Genomic DNA, 15,484 nt, shown 5'->3' with positions numbered 1-15,484 from the left:
AGAAAGTTTGGGAACCGCTGCGTTAAATGAACATGAAGACATATTTGTGGGTAACGGATGCCTGAGTCGCTGCAGGTAAACGGGTTTTTACTGGTTTCTCTCCTTAACCTGAACCTGGTTTCTGCTGACTCTGGTTTTAAACAATAGAGTGGAAATGAGGTGGATGTTTGCTTTTACGCGGCTCTGTCTGTGTTCTGAGTCTGAACTCTCTGCAGCTGAAGAAATCCACACCAATTATCATAATTTGTTACGAATAACATAAGCTAGTCTTTGTTGTTGTTGGTTATTGCCTTGTGCATTACACGGTCAAACCGGTTAAACTGTAAACAAATAAATTTTCAATATTTAGCATTTATAACATTCAAATAAACACACATTTTAAACCATACATTTTAAAGCTTCACAGTATAACATATGATGCTGGCTTTAACTCACATTTTACAACCTTATGAGCCATATATATTTCCCTTTTGAACACATCACCCTCAACCTGTTTAATGCACTACACAAGTGCTAGCATTTTGCTAACTAGCCGCTAACATACAGAACACTTAGAAATGGCTAGTATATTTTAATAGCATAATGCTAATCTGCCAAACAACCTACCTATGCAAAAAAAAAAAAAAAACATTTTCCGATTCTTTACAACGTTAAAAAATTAACTTACCACGTTGGGCAATTGTATTAGAATTTTATTGAAATTATTCTTCGGTTTCATGTAGCTGGTATGCTTCTTTTAACTCTTTCGGTGCCATTGACGTCTATAGACGTCAATTTAAAAAAAACGTTCACTGCCAAAGACGTCTATAGACGTCAATTGCGTTTTTTAACGGAGCGGGCTGGGGGAGAATCTAGCGGAGTTCGTCACTAAATCTTAGGCTTGTAAACACTAAACAGAGAATATACTGGCAAAATTACCCGCTAGGTGGCAGCAGTGCCACTTTGCACAAAAAAAGAAAAAGCGTGTTTTCTCCGTTTTTTGGGTCAAACAGCTGATTTTGGTGAAACCAACCTATGTTCTACTGTCTATTACTAAAAGACTGAAAATGGTAGAAACAAACTTTTTTTTCCTGATCAAAGAAGAGAGTCTACTCTTTCTTTTGGTAATTTCGGTGTGTACATAGTCATAAGACACACTTTTCTGTGGGTCTTGGAAAATCAGTCAAAATTCTGAAAAACACTTGGCAGTATGGGTGGCTCTGAACTGAAAATGGCTGGCAGCCAATGAGTTAATGACGGGAAAGAAGTTCCCGTTTTATCCCGTTTTTAACTACGTCACTTCCGGTTTTCGTCAAGACCCAAATCGATGCGATCTAAACAAAAGATACAACCTCCCAGGAGGAGTGAACACATCATTTTTATTACTAATCTCCATAGTTTGTGTCAGATTTTTAGGTTTTCTGAGCTCACACTTTATTTTCGATGTTTAAACGGCTCACTGATGATATTCTACATTTAAAGCCGTGTTATTAGGACCCTGAAAGACGAAAAAACCGCTGATCCTCAGTAAATAAATGAATAAAATGCCAATTTTGGAGCTCAAAGATGCTTTTGTGCCACGTTTAAATCCAGCAGATTGGTAACGGAAAGCTGAGTGTTTGTTTTTGCGTTCAACAGGAAGCAGGCGGCGCTCTGGATTCAGGGCGACGGTCAGCGCTCCCAGAAGGCGAAGCTGGAGGAGAAGGCGGTGCCTCACCTCATCAGCAGCATGGACGAGCTCTCCTTAAACTCCACCCACAGCGGCGGCGTGCTCAGGTCGCAGAGCGCCGACCACCTACACGAGGTCAGACCCCTTTCCAGCCTCGAAATAGTGATACTCATCATATTTGGTCCAGTTGTGCATTGTTAACTATTTTTTTCGAATTTCAAACACACATCATATACAATGCAATTTTTCATTGTGTAGAAAAAAAACTCCTTAAGGGGCCAAAAATGTCCCTTTTCAGAAATTATGGAGTTTTTTTTTTAAATCAGACATACCAAAAAAAAATTAAAAATCAATGTTGTTGCTGATCATTGACATATCCCAGACCATAATTATCCCTACTCAATAATTCCACTTGGCATTCCATATTTTGAAAATATAGCAGTTTTTGTGGCCTTTTTAAAAAATTTTTTTTACAGAAATTGGTGTTTACGTCATAAAAAAAACTGTATTTAAAGGGTTACATTTTTGAAAATAATTCAAAACTTGGTGTTTATGATCAGAACTGAGGTGGAATAAAATAATAAATAAATTTATGAAAAAAATATAAATATACGATGTTTTTCGGTCGTTTTAAAAGGGGACAAAAATGTCCCTTTTCAGAAATTAAGGAGTTTTTTTTAAATCAGGCATAACAAAAAAATTAAAAATCCCTAAAAATCAATGCTGTTGCTGATCATTGACATATCCCAGACCATAATTATCCCTACTCAATAATTCCACTTTGTATTCCATATTTTGAAAATACTGGCATCTTAAAGGCTTAAAATTTGGGCTAAAAAGTTCTAATTGGCATCTAAAGGGTTAATTTAAAAAAAAAAAAAAAAAACTAATTGAAAACTTGGTAGTTATGATCAGAACTGAAGTGGAATAAAAGATTTATGGAAAAAAAAAAAAGTGGAAAAAAATATTAATATGATGTTTTTAAGTTGTTTTATAAAAGGGGACAAAAATGTCCCTTTTCAGAAATTAAGGAGTTTTTGTTTTTAAATCAGACAGCAAAAAAAAAAAGAAATCCCTAAAAATCAATGCTGTTGCTGATCATTGACATATCCCAGACCATAATTATCCCAACTCAATAATTCCACTTTGCATTCCATATTTTGAAAATATAGCAGTTTTTGTGTTTTTTTTTTTTTTCTTTTTCTTTTTTACAGAAATTGGCATTTACATCATATAAACCAGTATTTAAAGGGTTAAAAATTTTAAATAATTGAAAACTTGGTGGTTATGATCAGAACTGAAGCGGAATAAAATATTAACATATGTTTTTAAAAGGGGACAAAAATGTTGTCTCATCATCAGTTTTGTTATCTCTTTCTGCTGCCTTTTCCTCCCCGTTGTCTTTATAAAATGTATTTTTTGGTGTCAAAAAACTTAATTTATGCTGCTTCATCTCAGAGATCAACTCGGCGACCACGAGCCAAACTCGATCAGCTAACATCTTTCTTCCTCTTCAGATTAAAACGTTGGGATGTTCTGGCCTTACGTCCTGAAAATGGAAAGCTCTTATTTTATTTGTGGATTCATTAAATCTGGGATTGTTTTACGGAGCTTTGTTTGGATCGATCAGAACCAGCTCGTCCTTTTCTGGAGAATAACGTGTCGGTTCTGTTTGTTTTACCTTCCAGGCTGAGCTGACGGACGGCGGGCCGGCTCTGACGCAGGGAGACAAACTCAGAGCCCTGAAGAGCCGAAGACCTCCTCGCCCGGCCACCACCACAGTCCTGAGGTACTGAAACCGGAGCCGTGAGACTTAGTTAAGAGGAAATTATTAAAGATTAAATCGGTTTATTATGGACAAACGAAACAATCCAGATATTTTAAAGCAAAATGAGTGAGTAAAGGTTCTTTATATGGAACTTTTCACAGGTTAGAAGCCACAAAGTGCTTTAAAAGACATGAGCAAACATAAAATACAGCATTAAACAAAAGGGACGTTTGTTTAATTATAAGCCCGCCTCAATAGAAAGGTTCAGAGCTGAGAGTTTCACCGTTTAGTCTGTACCGCTGGGCTGACGCCTCTTTTGGTTTCAGGGTGGAGGAGGTGAAGATGCACAGCCGCTCCGCCTCTCAGCCGCTCAGGTACCGTCTGCTTCCACAGTCCGACACATTTAATCGATGATATTGATCACGTATTGATGGAGATTCGCCCGTCTGTGTTCAGATTGTCGTCGGGCGCCGGCCAAAGCTCCGCCTCCCCCCTCAAGCCCTCCAAGTTCCCAGCATCCTCTGCTTCTGCTGCGGCCAAGAGGATCAGCAGGAACTCGACCCCAGGGTCCAACCTCAGGAGGTCAGAGTTCACCTTCATCACCTGTTCACCTTCATCACCTCGTTCTTCCTCTTCATCAGTCTGACCTCAACTTGTCCTCTTTCTTTCTGTCTTTCTGTTTTTTTTGTTTCTTTTTCTTCTTTCTTTCTTTTTCTGTTTATTTATTTCTTTTTCTTTCTATTTTTTTCTTTCTTCTTTCCTTCTTTCTTTCTTTTTCTATTTATAAATTTTTCTTTCTTTCTTTCTGTTTATTTATTCATTAATTTTTCTTTCTATTTATAAATTTTTCTTTCTTTCTTTCCGTTTGTTTATTTATTTATTTTTCTTTCTTTCTTTTTCTTTTATTCATTAATTTTTCTTTCTTTCTTTCTATATTTATTTATTTATTTTTCTTTTTTTCTCTTTCTTTTTCTTTCTTTCTTTTTCTGTTTATTTATTTATTTTTCTTTCTATTTGTTTCTTTCTTTCTTCTTTCCTTCTTTCTTTCTTTTCCTATTTATAAATTTTTCTTTCTTTCGGTTTATTTATTCATTAATTTTTCTTTCTTTCTTTCCGTTTGTTTATTTATTTATTTTTCTTTCTTTTTCTTTTATTCATAAATTTTTCTTTCTTTCTTTCTATATTTATTTATTTTTCTTCTTTTTTTTCTGTCTTTCTTTCTCTTATTTTTTTCAGTTTCTGGTTTGATCCTAAAATGGCTTTAAATCAGATTTTAATTAGATTTTTAAGTTCTGATCTTGTTCAGGATCATATTTAATAACTCAGATCTAATTTAAACAGGTTTACTCTGGAATAGATTCATTTTAAGTCCATCTGATCAAAATTAATCATTCGGATCGGATTTTAATCCGGTTCAAACTGGTTCTGATTCAGTCGTGATCAAACTTTACGATTAAAGTTAAACATCATTTGAAAGTTTTGCAGAAACGTTTGTTTGTTTTTCTTGATGACATCATCGGTGGGATTTGTCAGTTTGACGGTTTCTGACCTCCGCTCAGCTTCAGTTTGTCTGTTTCTTGTTGTTCATGTGTTTATCGTATATGCCCCGCCCCCCTCGCCGCTGACCTCAGCTCGGCTCTCGGCTCGCGGTTGGCCAGCTCTCTCAGCAACCTGTACGCCGCGGAGGACGAGAGGACGGCCCCGTACTCCTCTCTCCCGCCCTCCTCCATAAGCTCCTCCCCCGCTCTGTCTTGCTATGGTAACGGGCCCCGCAGCATGCAGCACGAGGTCAACAACAACGGCGGCGGCGGCCCGTACGGCGGCTGCGTGGCGCCCCCCGCAGCCAAAGGCTTCGTGCGACAGGCGCCTCAGGACTTGGGCGCCTACAGGGTCCGCGGGGCCTACAGCGCCATGAAGGGCCCCTCGGGACGCTACCTGAGCCGCTCCATACCCGTAAGTCCTCCGACACAGCAGCAGCTCAGCCCCGCCCCTCTTTGCTGATTGGTTCTTTGTCCTGACATCACTAACACGCTGGATGGATGAAAACTCTTTAAGATCTGATGATTCCTGTTACTTTCTGACCTCTGACTTCCTGCTGTTTCCTTCCATGATTAACTCTTCTGACGGCTCAGTGACAGCAGGTCACATGACTTACAGCTCATTAAAGCGGCCATCTTTGAGATTAAGGAGTTTAAACGTGTCCTTTGTGGCTTTTCTGTCTCCTTAAACCTGTTGAATGTTTCCAGCTGTGCTTTCTGAGCGTGTTCATCAGCGGGAGGTGAAAATCAGCAGATTTCTGGGGTGTTTGATTGTCTAAATGTAACTAACTCTCACTAACCTGAAGCTGCTGCTGAGCTGAGGAACCCGCTGAGCTTTAAGAGGTTCAGACGAGGACGCAGGATGCATCCTGAGGAGTTCTGTTTGTTCAGCACAAAGGACCGAGATGAGGCCGAAGAGTCTGGGAGAAAAGAACCAGAAATAAATGGATCCTTTCAGGTCTCTGAGCAGCAGAACGAAACTCTGGATGGATGGAGCTCCTCCCCCCCTGATGCAGAGACTCCTCCCCCTGATGCAGAGACTCCTCCCCCTGAGGCAGAGACTCCTCCCCCTGAGGCAGAGACTCCTCCCCCTTGAGGAAGAGACTCAGAGCCAACAGAACCACATCATCTGCATAAAGCAGAGCTGGAACCCTGAGGTTCCCTCCTCCCCCCGACTGCAGCTCCAGATCCTGTCCATGAAACCACAAACAGGACCGGAGACGAGGGGGATGAGCACACGGCTCTTTGCTTTGGTTCTACAGGAACCGGATAACCTGCAGAACTCGGTTCCAAAGTCCTAAAGTCCAGAAACACATGTGGGCTGGGCGGTCAAACTCCCATCATCCTTCATCCTCATCCTGCATACTGTATACTACATACTACATACTGCATACTGCATACTACATACTGCATACTGCATACTACATACTGCATATTACATACTGCATACTGCATACTGCATACTACATACTGCATACTACATACTGCATACTGCATACTGCATACTACATACTGCATACTACATACTGCATACTACATACTGCATACTGCATACTGTATACTACATACTACATACTGCATACTGCATACTACATACTGCATACTGCATACTGCATACTACATACTGCATACTACATACTGCATATTACATACTGCATACTGCATACTACATACTGCATACTGCATACTACATACTGCATACTTCATACTGCATACTGCATACTGCATACTACATACTGCATACTACATACTACATACTGCATACTACATCCTGCATACTACATACTGCATACTGCATACTGCATACTACATACTGCATACTGCATACTACATCCTGCATACTACATACTACATCCTGCATACTACATACTGCATACTACATACTGCATACTGCATACTACATCCTGCATACTACATCATACATCATGCATACTCGCTTACTCAAACTCGCATACTAACTCAAAAAGTTAGTAGGAGTAGTAGGAGAAGTATGTGGTTTTGAACACTGAGGTCACCGAGTTTATCCTCATGATGAATTAACTGGTTCTAACTGACTGTGAAGCTTAAAGTATGATTTAATTTATTAAAGATAAACTCAGTGTCACATTTCTCTTGTCAGGAAACGTTTGGAGCTCCCACATCAATGCTTTTCTGTGCATTTATTTCCTCTTTAATGTGTAATTTTCTCTGTTTTAACTTCTCTGTAAATAGATCTGAGTTCCCCCCCCCTTTATGGTCCCGTTAGGCTGCATTAAACTGACAGAAGTGGATTTGTTTGTGGCGTTGAACCCTCTGATTGTGACAGATCCGATCCAGAGCGTTTTAACTGCAGAACACGTTAACGAGGCGTTAATCTGGAATTTCCTCTTCCACACGATGACCTCTTTTCTAAACTCTTTCTCTCTTTCTCTTTCAGTCTCTTCAGTCTGAGTACGTCCAGTACTAAAAGTCTGACCTGAGGAGGCTCCGCCCACATCTCCCAGAATCCTCTGGTGTCGGATCGGCCGGATTTCTCTCCCCGTCAGGACTGAGTCTCCTCCCTGTTCATACTGTATGTAAATGAGCTGACTGTAAATATGATGAAATCTACACGCGTGTTTGGCTGAAGATATATATTTACATGAGAGATAATTTTATATTTCTTATTTGTGACAGAAGAGGACCTATTTTTTGTTTATTTTTGACCAGAATTCAGAGGGTTTGTTTTGATAAAAAATGAAGCATCGGTTACAGTATTTTCCGTCCTGCCTGATCCGTTCACCGGCAGGTTTTCTTGTTTTTACTCTCGCCTGCAGCAATAATGATAGAAGAAGAAGAAGAAGAAGAAGGGACGCCAGCAGCTAAACTCAGGGGATCAAAGCTCGTGTCGACTGCCGCTCGGCCTTAAAGACGCTTCGTTTTTTTTGTAAAAGCCTCTCGATCAACACCACCATTTGAATGTAAACGGTAGGCGATGATGTCATTTTTTTAACCGGACTCGGGTGGTCGATGATGTCAGAAAAAAGACGCGTCGTCTGTTTTTTCGATCGTAAGTCAAACCGTCGTTTAGAGACGTGAAATCTGCGGCCTGCAGTCGTGTTTCAGTGACGTTTTTTCTTTTATTTACTCACAGAAAAAGACAGAATCTGTGTTTTTACCACAACGACTCGACCCTGAAGAACAGGACGCGGCTGAAGAACTCGGCTCATGTTTGTAAAATGCAGCTTTTTAGAACTTCGTGACTCTGCAGACCTCAGAAACGGGATGTTGGGGCTTAAAATCGGGTCCTTTTAGACCTTTAAAAATCATTTTATCGGCCACATAAGCTACATTTTTGGGGACATTTCTTTTCGGACTTCTTTTGGTGAGATTTCTCGGCCAGAGATTTGGAAACGTGAGAGTTCCCAGCTGCCCGGACCTAATGAGACTCTAACGTCGCATTCTGATTGGCTCAGAATCATTTTTATACGTTTAAACTGTTGCTTCGGCCTCTAAAAATCACATTTCACTCCGTTTCTGTTAGAAAAATCATGTTTCTGAAGAGTTTCCAGATCAAAAACGCATCTTTAGTTTGGACGTAGAAACCTACGAAATCTAAAAAAAACGAGTTTTTACGGTAAATCCACTGCTGAAGGCTTAGAGTTAGCAGAACGCGATTCAGTTAATCCTTTTATTTCTTTACTTTTCCGCGAGATTTAACCGTTATTAACCAAACGAAACTAACCAGGCGATTAGTGGCCGTCCTTGCAAGATGGCGCCCACGTTTTTTCAAAAAATCGAGTTCAATCTGATGACATCATCAGAGGAAACAGCAGTTTTATCAGCTTCTCTGATGACATCATCAGAGGAAACAGCAGTTTGTTTCTTTCAGCTGAAAGAGGCTCAAAGTGCCTTGAAACACTTTCCAGCTGCTCGTGTCTGAAGGTTTTTTATCATGTTAATTTATCCCTGAAATGAAGCCGTTTCTGTATTTAAAGTCTTTTTAAGGGAAAAGTGAGAAAATAATGTAGATTTTATTTCTTTGAACTGATCAATAACAGGAAATAAAACAGTTCTTCTGGATTTTTTTTTACTGTTTCTCTTGTTTTGTTGCTGCTCATTTTGTCGGAGGTTTCTTTTACTGCATGAAACCATAAAGAAGAAGAATTAAAACTCTGAGGGGAAAATATTACATTTATATGTTGTTGTTTTTTTAAACATATTTTTTTCATGATTTTTCATTGATTTAAACATGAACATTATATCCCCATCGAGCAATAATAATAATAAATAAAAAATAAATAAATAAACTAGAATAAAAATAAATAAACAGATAAACATAGAATAAAACAAACAAAATGATACTAATGTAGATAAATAATAATTAATAAAACAAAATTACATTCCATTAGGGTCACAGCAGTGCACACATTGCAGAACTTGTACAATTAATCACAATTCAAGGTTGTGAGTTTCCAGAAAGTCCATATAAGGTCTCCATAAGTGAGCAAAATTATTTTTCTTTTTTACAATATATGTTAGTCTCTCCAAAGCGAGACAGGACATCAGTTCTTTTGTCCACATTCCATTAGAAGATTACATTTATATGTTTAAATTAATGTGTTGTAGTATTGTTTGTTCTGAGGATGGCTGCCCCCCCGGCTGCCTGATAATGGTACAGTCATCAGTAAACACAAAACACTGCACTTAGAAATGGGAATAAAGAGGAACATGTGATCATTTTTGTGAATAAAACTCATCAGCCACTGAATGTTAAACAGAGGGATCATAAAAACATGGAAAGTTTCACTTTAATTCCTCTTTTTAGTGTTTTTAAATGTGGAAAGTCTTCATTTTAATATGTTCTTCTCTCTGAGTGGCGATAAAATGTTAAATGTTTCCTTAAAAGAGTTAAAAACAGTTTGGAAACATGATTATTTGTTTCTGTTCTCTAATTTAATGTCATTTTGAACAGTTAACACAAAACACTGCACTTAGAAATGGGAATAAAGAGGAATATGTGATCATTTTTATAAATAAAACTCATCAGCCGCTGAATGTTAAACAGAGGGATCATAAAAACATGGAAAGTTTCACTTTAATTCCTGTTTTTAGTGTTTTTAAATGTGGAAAGTCTTCATTTTAATATGTTCTTCTCTCTGAGTGTCGATAAAATGTTAAAAATGTTTCCCTAAAAGAGTTAAAAACAGTTTGGAAACATGATGATTTGTTTCTGTTGTCTAATATAATGTCATTTTGAACAAAAAAGAAGAAGTTATCGTGGATGTTTTGGCTGATTTGTTTGTGTAAACCCCCCCCCGATCAGCTTTATATTCATGAGACCACTCAGGCTTTCATTCAGAGGGGGGGAGGGAAGCATCGGATCAGCTGGAAGCAGAAGGGAAAGGAAACCTGGAGAATAAAAGAGATAAAGAGAGAGAGTTGCGGATGGCCTGCAGGGGGCGCTGTGGGCCGTGGGCTCGGCGGTGGTTTCATCACAGGGTTTCATGTCTGTGTTTCATGTGTCGAGCTCATTTTCTGCCTCAGACTCTGAAGCAGCGACACAAAGGAGACGCTGCTCCGCTGCTCCGTCACTCATTCATCCGTCACTCATCCATCCGGCGGCGTGTTCGACCCCCCCGATGATGGATCCGTCCTCCTGGACCTTTGTTCAGCTCATCTCAGGTAAGCTCGTGATCTGAAAGATTCTCAGCTGTGAGGGGGTGTGTTGGACAGATTTACGCTCATTTTCAGTCTAAATTCTTTAAGTTTGAGCAATCAGAGGGTTATTTTGGTGGAAATGTCTTCAGCTGTTGTGTTATTTCTGTCATTAAATCAATAAAATGAGGCGAAACGGGAACTCAAACCCACATTTATGGCATTTTGCTGTGAAATATTCTCTGTTTTTTAGCACACAGAGGAGGAATCGGATATATTCTGCTCAGATATGGGTCTATCAGAGGTGTTGATCTCATCAGGTGACTTGATGAAGGGTCACAGGCCGGAGGTTGAGAAACACTGTTTGCTTCTCACCTTTTCTCCTTCATCCTTTTATCTCCTATTGAGCTGATTAATTGTTTAGTCGATGTGTAAAAAAAAAACATCCTTTTAATCATCATTTTCAAGGAAAACATCGACGCAAATTGATTAATTTCCCGATTTTCTTTGTTTATGACACAGTTAATCGAACGTTTCTTCATCTAACTGAACAAAGAAGATGTTTTTAAAGCGTTTCCTGATATTTAACTTGTGTTTTACTGCATTTAAAGCAGTTAATTCCCTAATATTTAACTTGTGTTATACTGCATTTAAAGCAGTTAATTCCCTAATATTTAACTTGTGTTTTACTGCATTTAAAGCAGTTAATTCCCTAATATTTAACTTGTGTTTTACTGCATTTAAAGCAGTTAATTCCCTAATATTTAACTTGTTTTACTGCATTTAAAGCAGTTAATTCCCTAATATTTAACTTGTTTTACTGCATTTAAAGCAGTTAATTCCCTAATATTTAAAGCAGTGATTTTCCCAGTCCTTCTCCTGAGGACATTCTGTGTTTTTGCCTGATCAAACACACCTGATCTGAATGAGCAGGTCAACACACGGACCTCCAGAGTCGACCCGGTCGTTGGAATCAGGTGTGTTTGAGCAGGAAAAAAAGCTCTAAAACAGAAGCAGAAGACAAACATGACCTCCTTTTACTGGAGTTAAAGAAAAAGCTGCTGGAAAGTATTTCTAAAGACGGGAAAAAGTTGAAGATGCTCAGTGAGAATCCAACCAGACTCCTCACCAGAGGTGGGTAGAGCAGCCAAACATTTACTGAGTAACTGTTGAGTAACGTCTGATTTATTTGTTAACACAAGCATTCAATCAGACAGACAAAAATACTAAATAATCATCTTTAGGCAAATTAGAGTTCATCCAATTGATAAAATAAATTAAAATTAATTAATTAATTAATTACAAAATAGCTCAAATTAAAATAATAGATGTAAATAATAATAATAAAAAATTATAATAATAATAATAATAATAATAAAAAACAAACATTCACCTATCCATGGGGGGAAAAAACGAGTTTAGGAAACTTAGCGCTACATGTTTCCTCAAGTTAGATGTTGAGTTTCTGCTGAAATGTGCGTTTGTTTTGGTTGCCACAGAAGACACATAATGTAGCTGCTGTTTCTCACTCTTTGTAAGGTAAACATGCTTTCAGTATGAGGCCTCGTCTGCGTCTTCATTTCCCACCGTTGGTTCTGACATTTTTCATCTGTTTCTTTGTTTGTTTGCTACGACTGCTAATGCTAAAGCTAACCCGTCCCGCCGCTGAGATCGAGTACGGTCACGTGACCAGACTGCACGGCTGCGTCTGATTGGTGGAACACAGTCAGGTGGTAGAGCCTTTGGCGGAAGTCTCTCTCTCTGTCAGAATAAAACATTAAAATGAGGCGTACGCGGGGGGATAAAAATAATGAGGCGTAGAATACCAAAGAGGTAAGAAGAAAAGTAACCAGCTCACTGTAGCCTAATGTAGCGGAGTAAGAGGACAGTTTCTGCTGCACACATCTACTCAAGGAAAAGTAAAAAGTATAGAGATTTAAAACTACTCCTAGAAGTATAATGTTTACAAAAACTTACTCAAGTAAATGTAACTCGTTACTACCCACCTCTGCTCCTCAGCCTCAATGAAACAGCGTGAATAAAAGCCGAATTCAGTGATTTTCACGCTTAATTTACCTGTTGTTTTTTTTTATTCACAGCTGAACACAGAAATCATATAAAATGTTCAAAGTGAGAAATTTTTACCATTTTAATGAAATGTTTGTCTCAGAAAAGGAGCAACAAAACCCTTGTTTAACCCCAATCCTAAAGAGTTCTGCAGTCCAGATGTTTCACCACCTGTAAACATCTGAAATAAAAAAAAAATGCCCAGATGTTTAAAGATGTTGTTAAAAGACGAGGAAACATGGTCCTGTCCCAAAATTTATGAGACGCTTTCCTGCATCGGATTAAAAATAATCTGATATTTGTCATGAAATAGTTTTTTTTTATCTTCTTTTCTAAACAAATTATTCATCATTAAAGTATTTTTATTCAGTTTTTCTCTAAATTTTCATTCCAGCTTTAGTTTAATTGGGGTTGTAAATGTATTAACATCCTAAAATATAAAGCAGAAGCGTCTCTCTGACTGTGGGACAGGATTTCCTTTCTTTAAACTGTTCATAGTTTTATTTCTTCAGTAGGTCTCTGCTTGAATGTTTTATCTTTTCCCATTTTGTCACATTTAAACAAGTTTGATGGACTTTAATACAAACTTGTTGGTATTTGTCACATGAAATCCTGCATAAATTCGTTGATTATTGATCTGCAAAATGAAGGTGGAAGGCTCTCGTGTTCCTAAAGAACTATTTTAATATCAAACTTTGTTAAAGCTGAGAAGAATTACTGGAATAATTCTGCAGTTCTTTATTCGAACAGTCCTGCGTTGCAGCGTTTATGTGGAAACGTTCGTTTCTTCTTTATTTGCAGGTCTGGATTAGCGGTTAAATGCATCAGAAAGGCTGAAATAGAGACTTTTTCCACCTTTTTGCTCCGTTTTGCTCCTTTTACTCTCACTAGCATCAAACTGCTGACTGCAGCAGATTATTTGGACAGTTTTGATGCTTTTCCAGAAGTAAAAGTGTTTCCTGCTGTGGAAGAATCACATGAGCAGTCTCGTGTTTCCGTCCTCGCGGACAGAAGTAGTTCTGAAGTTCGTGGCCTCTGAAATCAACTCTGACGCCATAAATATCTGTGAGAGCTGACAGGTGAAAAGGCCTCACGGATCGCTCGCCAAACACCGACCTCACACGGAGGAAAGAGGTCTGAAAACTGCTGTGGAGCTCAAACGAGTCAATTGTTTTAAACCCAGCTGCTGATTATCGACTGATTTGGTCAAATATCTTTATAATATAAAACTATATTTTATAAAATATTTTACAATATAAAATATATAAAATAAATAAAATATATCAAATACAATATAAAGTATTTTATAATATAAAATGTATAAAATGTGATATAAAATATTTTATAATATAAAACTATGAAATAATATCAAATCAAATTTATTTTATTTATAGCACATTTCATGTTCAAAACAATTCAAAGTGCTTCACATAAAATAAAAGCATTGCAGCAGGGAGTGCAAGAAGCATTAAAAATACATAAAAGAATATACAGAGAAACAAATAAAATAATTTAATTTAAAAACAAGCAACAGATAAGTTCAAAGATATCGTGCAGATTTCATGCATAGACACATGAGAACAGAAATGCTTTTAACCTGGATTTCAAAATGTCTCCATTTGGTGAAAGTTTAATCTCCACTGGCAGTTTGTTCCACTTGTTTGCAGCATAACAGCTAAATGCTGCTTCTCCATGTTTAGTCTGGACTCTGGACTGGACCAGCTGACCCGAGTCCTTGGATCTGAGAGCTAATAATGAAAAAATGCATTTTATAGACTGAAAAAGGTGTAAAAATGACGCAGTTTTTAACTGCTGTTCTTTGGCAAATATAAGTCCAAAAAGTGCAGAGATCCTGTGGGAAAGAGAGAAAACATCTTAAACAGGAACGCTGAAAGCAGCGTGCACGGCTGGAGCAGTGTGCACGGCTGCAGAGTTGATGTGGTGGGAAATGAAACCGAAAGCGTTTAGAAAAAAGCACAAACTGTTCCACTTCTATGGGAAACAATGGAAGAAGCAGCTCTGAGTGTTTCTCTCTTTCTCCACAGCACTGATCCTCACGGCCTCATAATGCATACTACATACTACATACTACATACTGCATACTGCATACAGCATACTGCATACTGCATACTGCATACTACATACTGCATACTGCATACTGCATACTGCTTACTACATACTGCATACTGCATACTACATACTGCATACTGCATACTACATACTGCATACTACATACTACATACTGCATACTGCATACTGCATACTGCATACTACATACTGCATACTGCATACTACATACTGCATACTATATACTGCATAATACATACTACATACTGCATACTACATACTACATACTGCATACTACATACTGCATACTACATACTGCATACTGCATACTACATACTACATACTACATACTGCTTACTACATACTGCATACTACATACTACATACTGCATACTACATACTACATACTACATACTGCATACTACATACTGCATACTGAATACTACATACTACATACTACATACTGCATACTGCATACTACATACTGCATACTGCATACTACATACTACATACTGCATACTGCATACTACATACTGCATACTACATACTACATACTGCTTACTGCATACTACATACTACATCCTGCATACTGCATACTACATACTACATACTGCATACTGCATACTACATACTACATACTACATACTGCATACTGCATACTACATACTACATACTACATACTGCATACTACATACTGCATACTACATACTACATACTGCTTACTACATACTGCTTACTGCATACTACATACTACATACTGCATATTACATACTGCATACTC

At 38.0% G+C, this 15,484-nt stretch overlaps 1 protein-coding gene across 2 annotated transcripts in view; it reads left to right on the top strand.

Moving 5' to 3' along the window:
• Window positions 1-8,995, top strand: part of cdc14ab (cell division cycle 14Ab) — a 37,535-nt gene extending 28,540 nt beyond the window's left edge. Inside the window, exons 11-16 of one of the 2 annotated variants that reach the window (XM_075486059.1) lie at window positions 1,618-1,783; window positions 3,337-3,437; window positions 3,743-3,790; window positions 3,873-3,998; window positions 5,048-5,369; window positions 7,371-8,995. In XM_075486059.1, coding sequence (XP_075342174.1) covers window positions 1,618-1,783; window positions 3,337-3,437; window positions 3,743-3,790; window positions 3,873-3,998; window positions 5,048-5,369; window positions 7,371-7,400 — 793 coding nt within the window. In that variant the 3' untranslated portion in view covers window positions 7,401-8,995. The remainder of the gene's footprint in view (window positions 1-1,617; window positions 1,784-3,336; window positions 3,438-3,742; window positions 3,791-3,872; window positions 3,999-5,047; window positions 5,370-7,370) is intronic. The other variant, XM_075486060.1, reaches the window with a different exon arrangement.
• Window positions 8,996-15,484: the final 6,489 nt, after the last annotated feature.

This window comes from Odontesthes bonariensis, chromosome 15 (assembly GCF_027942865.1).
Source record: "Odontesthes bonariensis isolate fOdoBon6 chromosome 15, fOdoBon6.hap1, whole genome shotgun sequence".
Taxonomy (NCBI): Eukaryota; Metazoa; Chordata; class Actinopteri; order Atheriniformes; family Atherinopsidae; genus Odontesthes; species Odontesthes bonariensis.
Note: the sequence above shows the minus strand (reverse complement) of the source record. Positions and strands in the feature narration are given on the sequence as shown.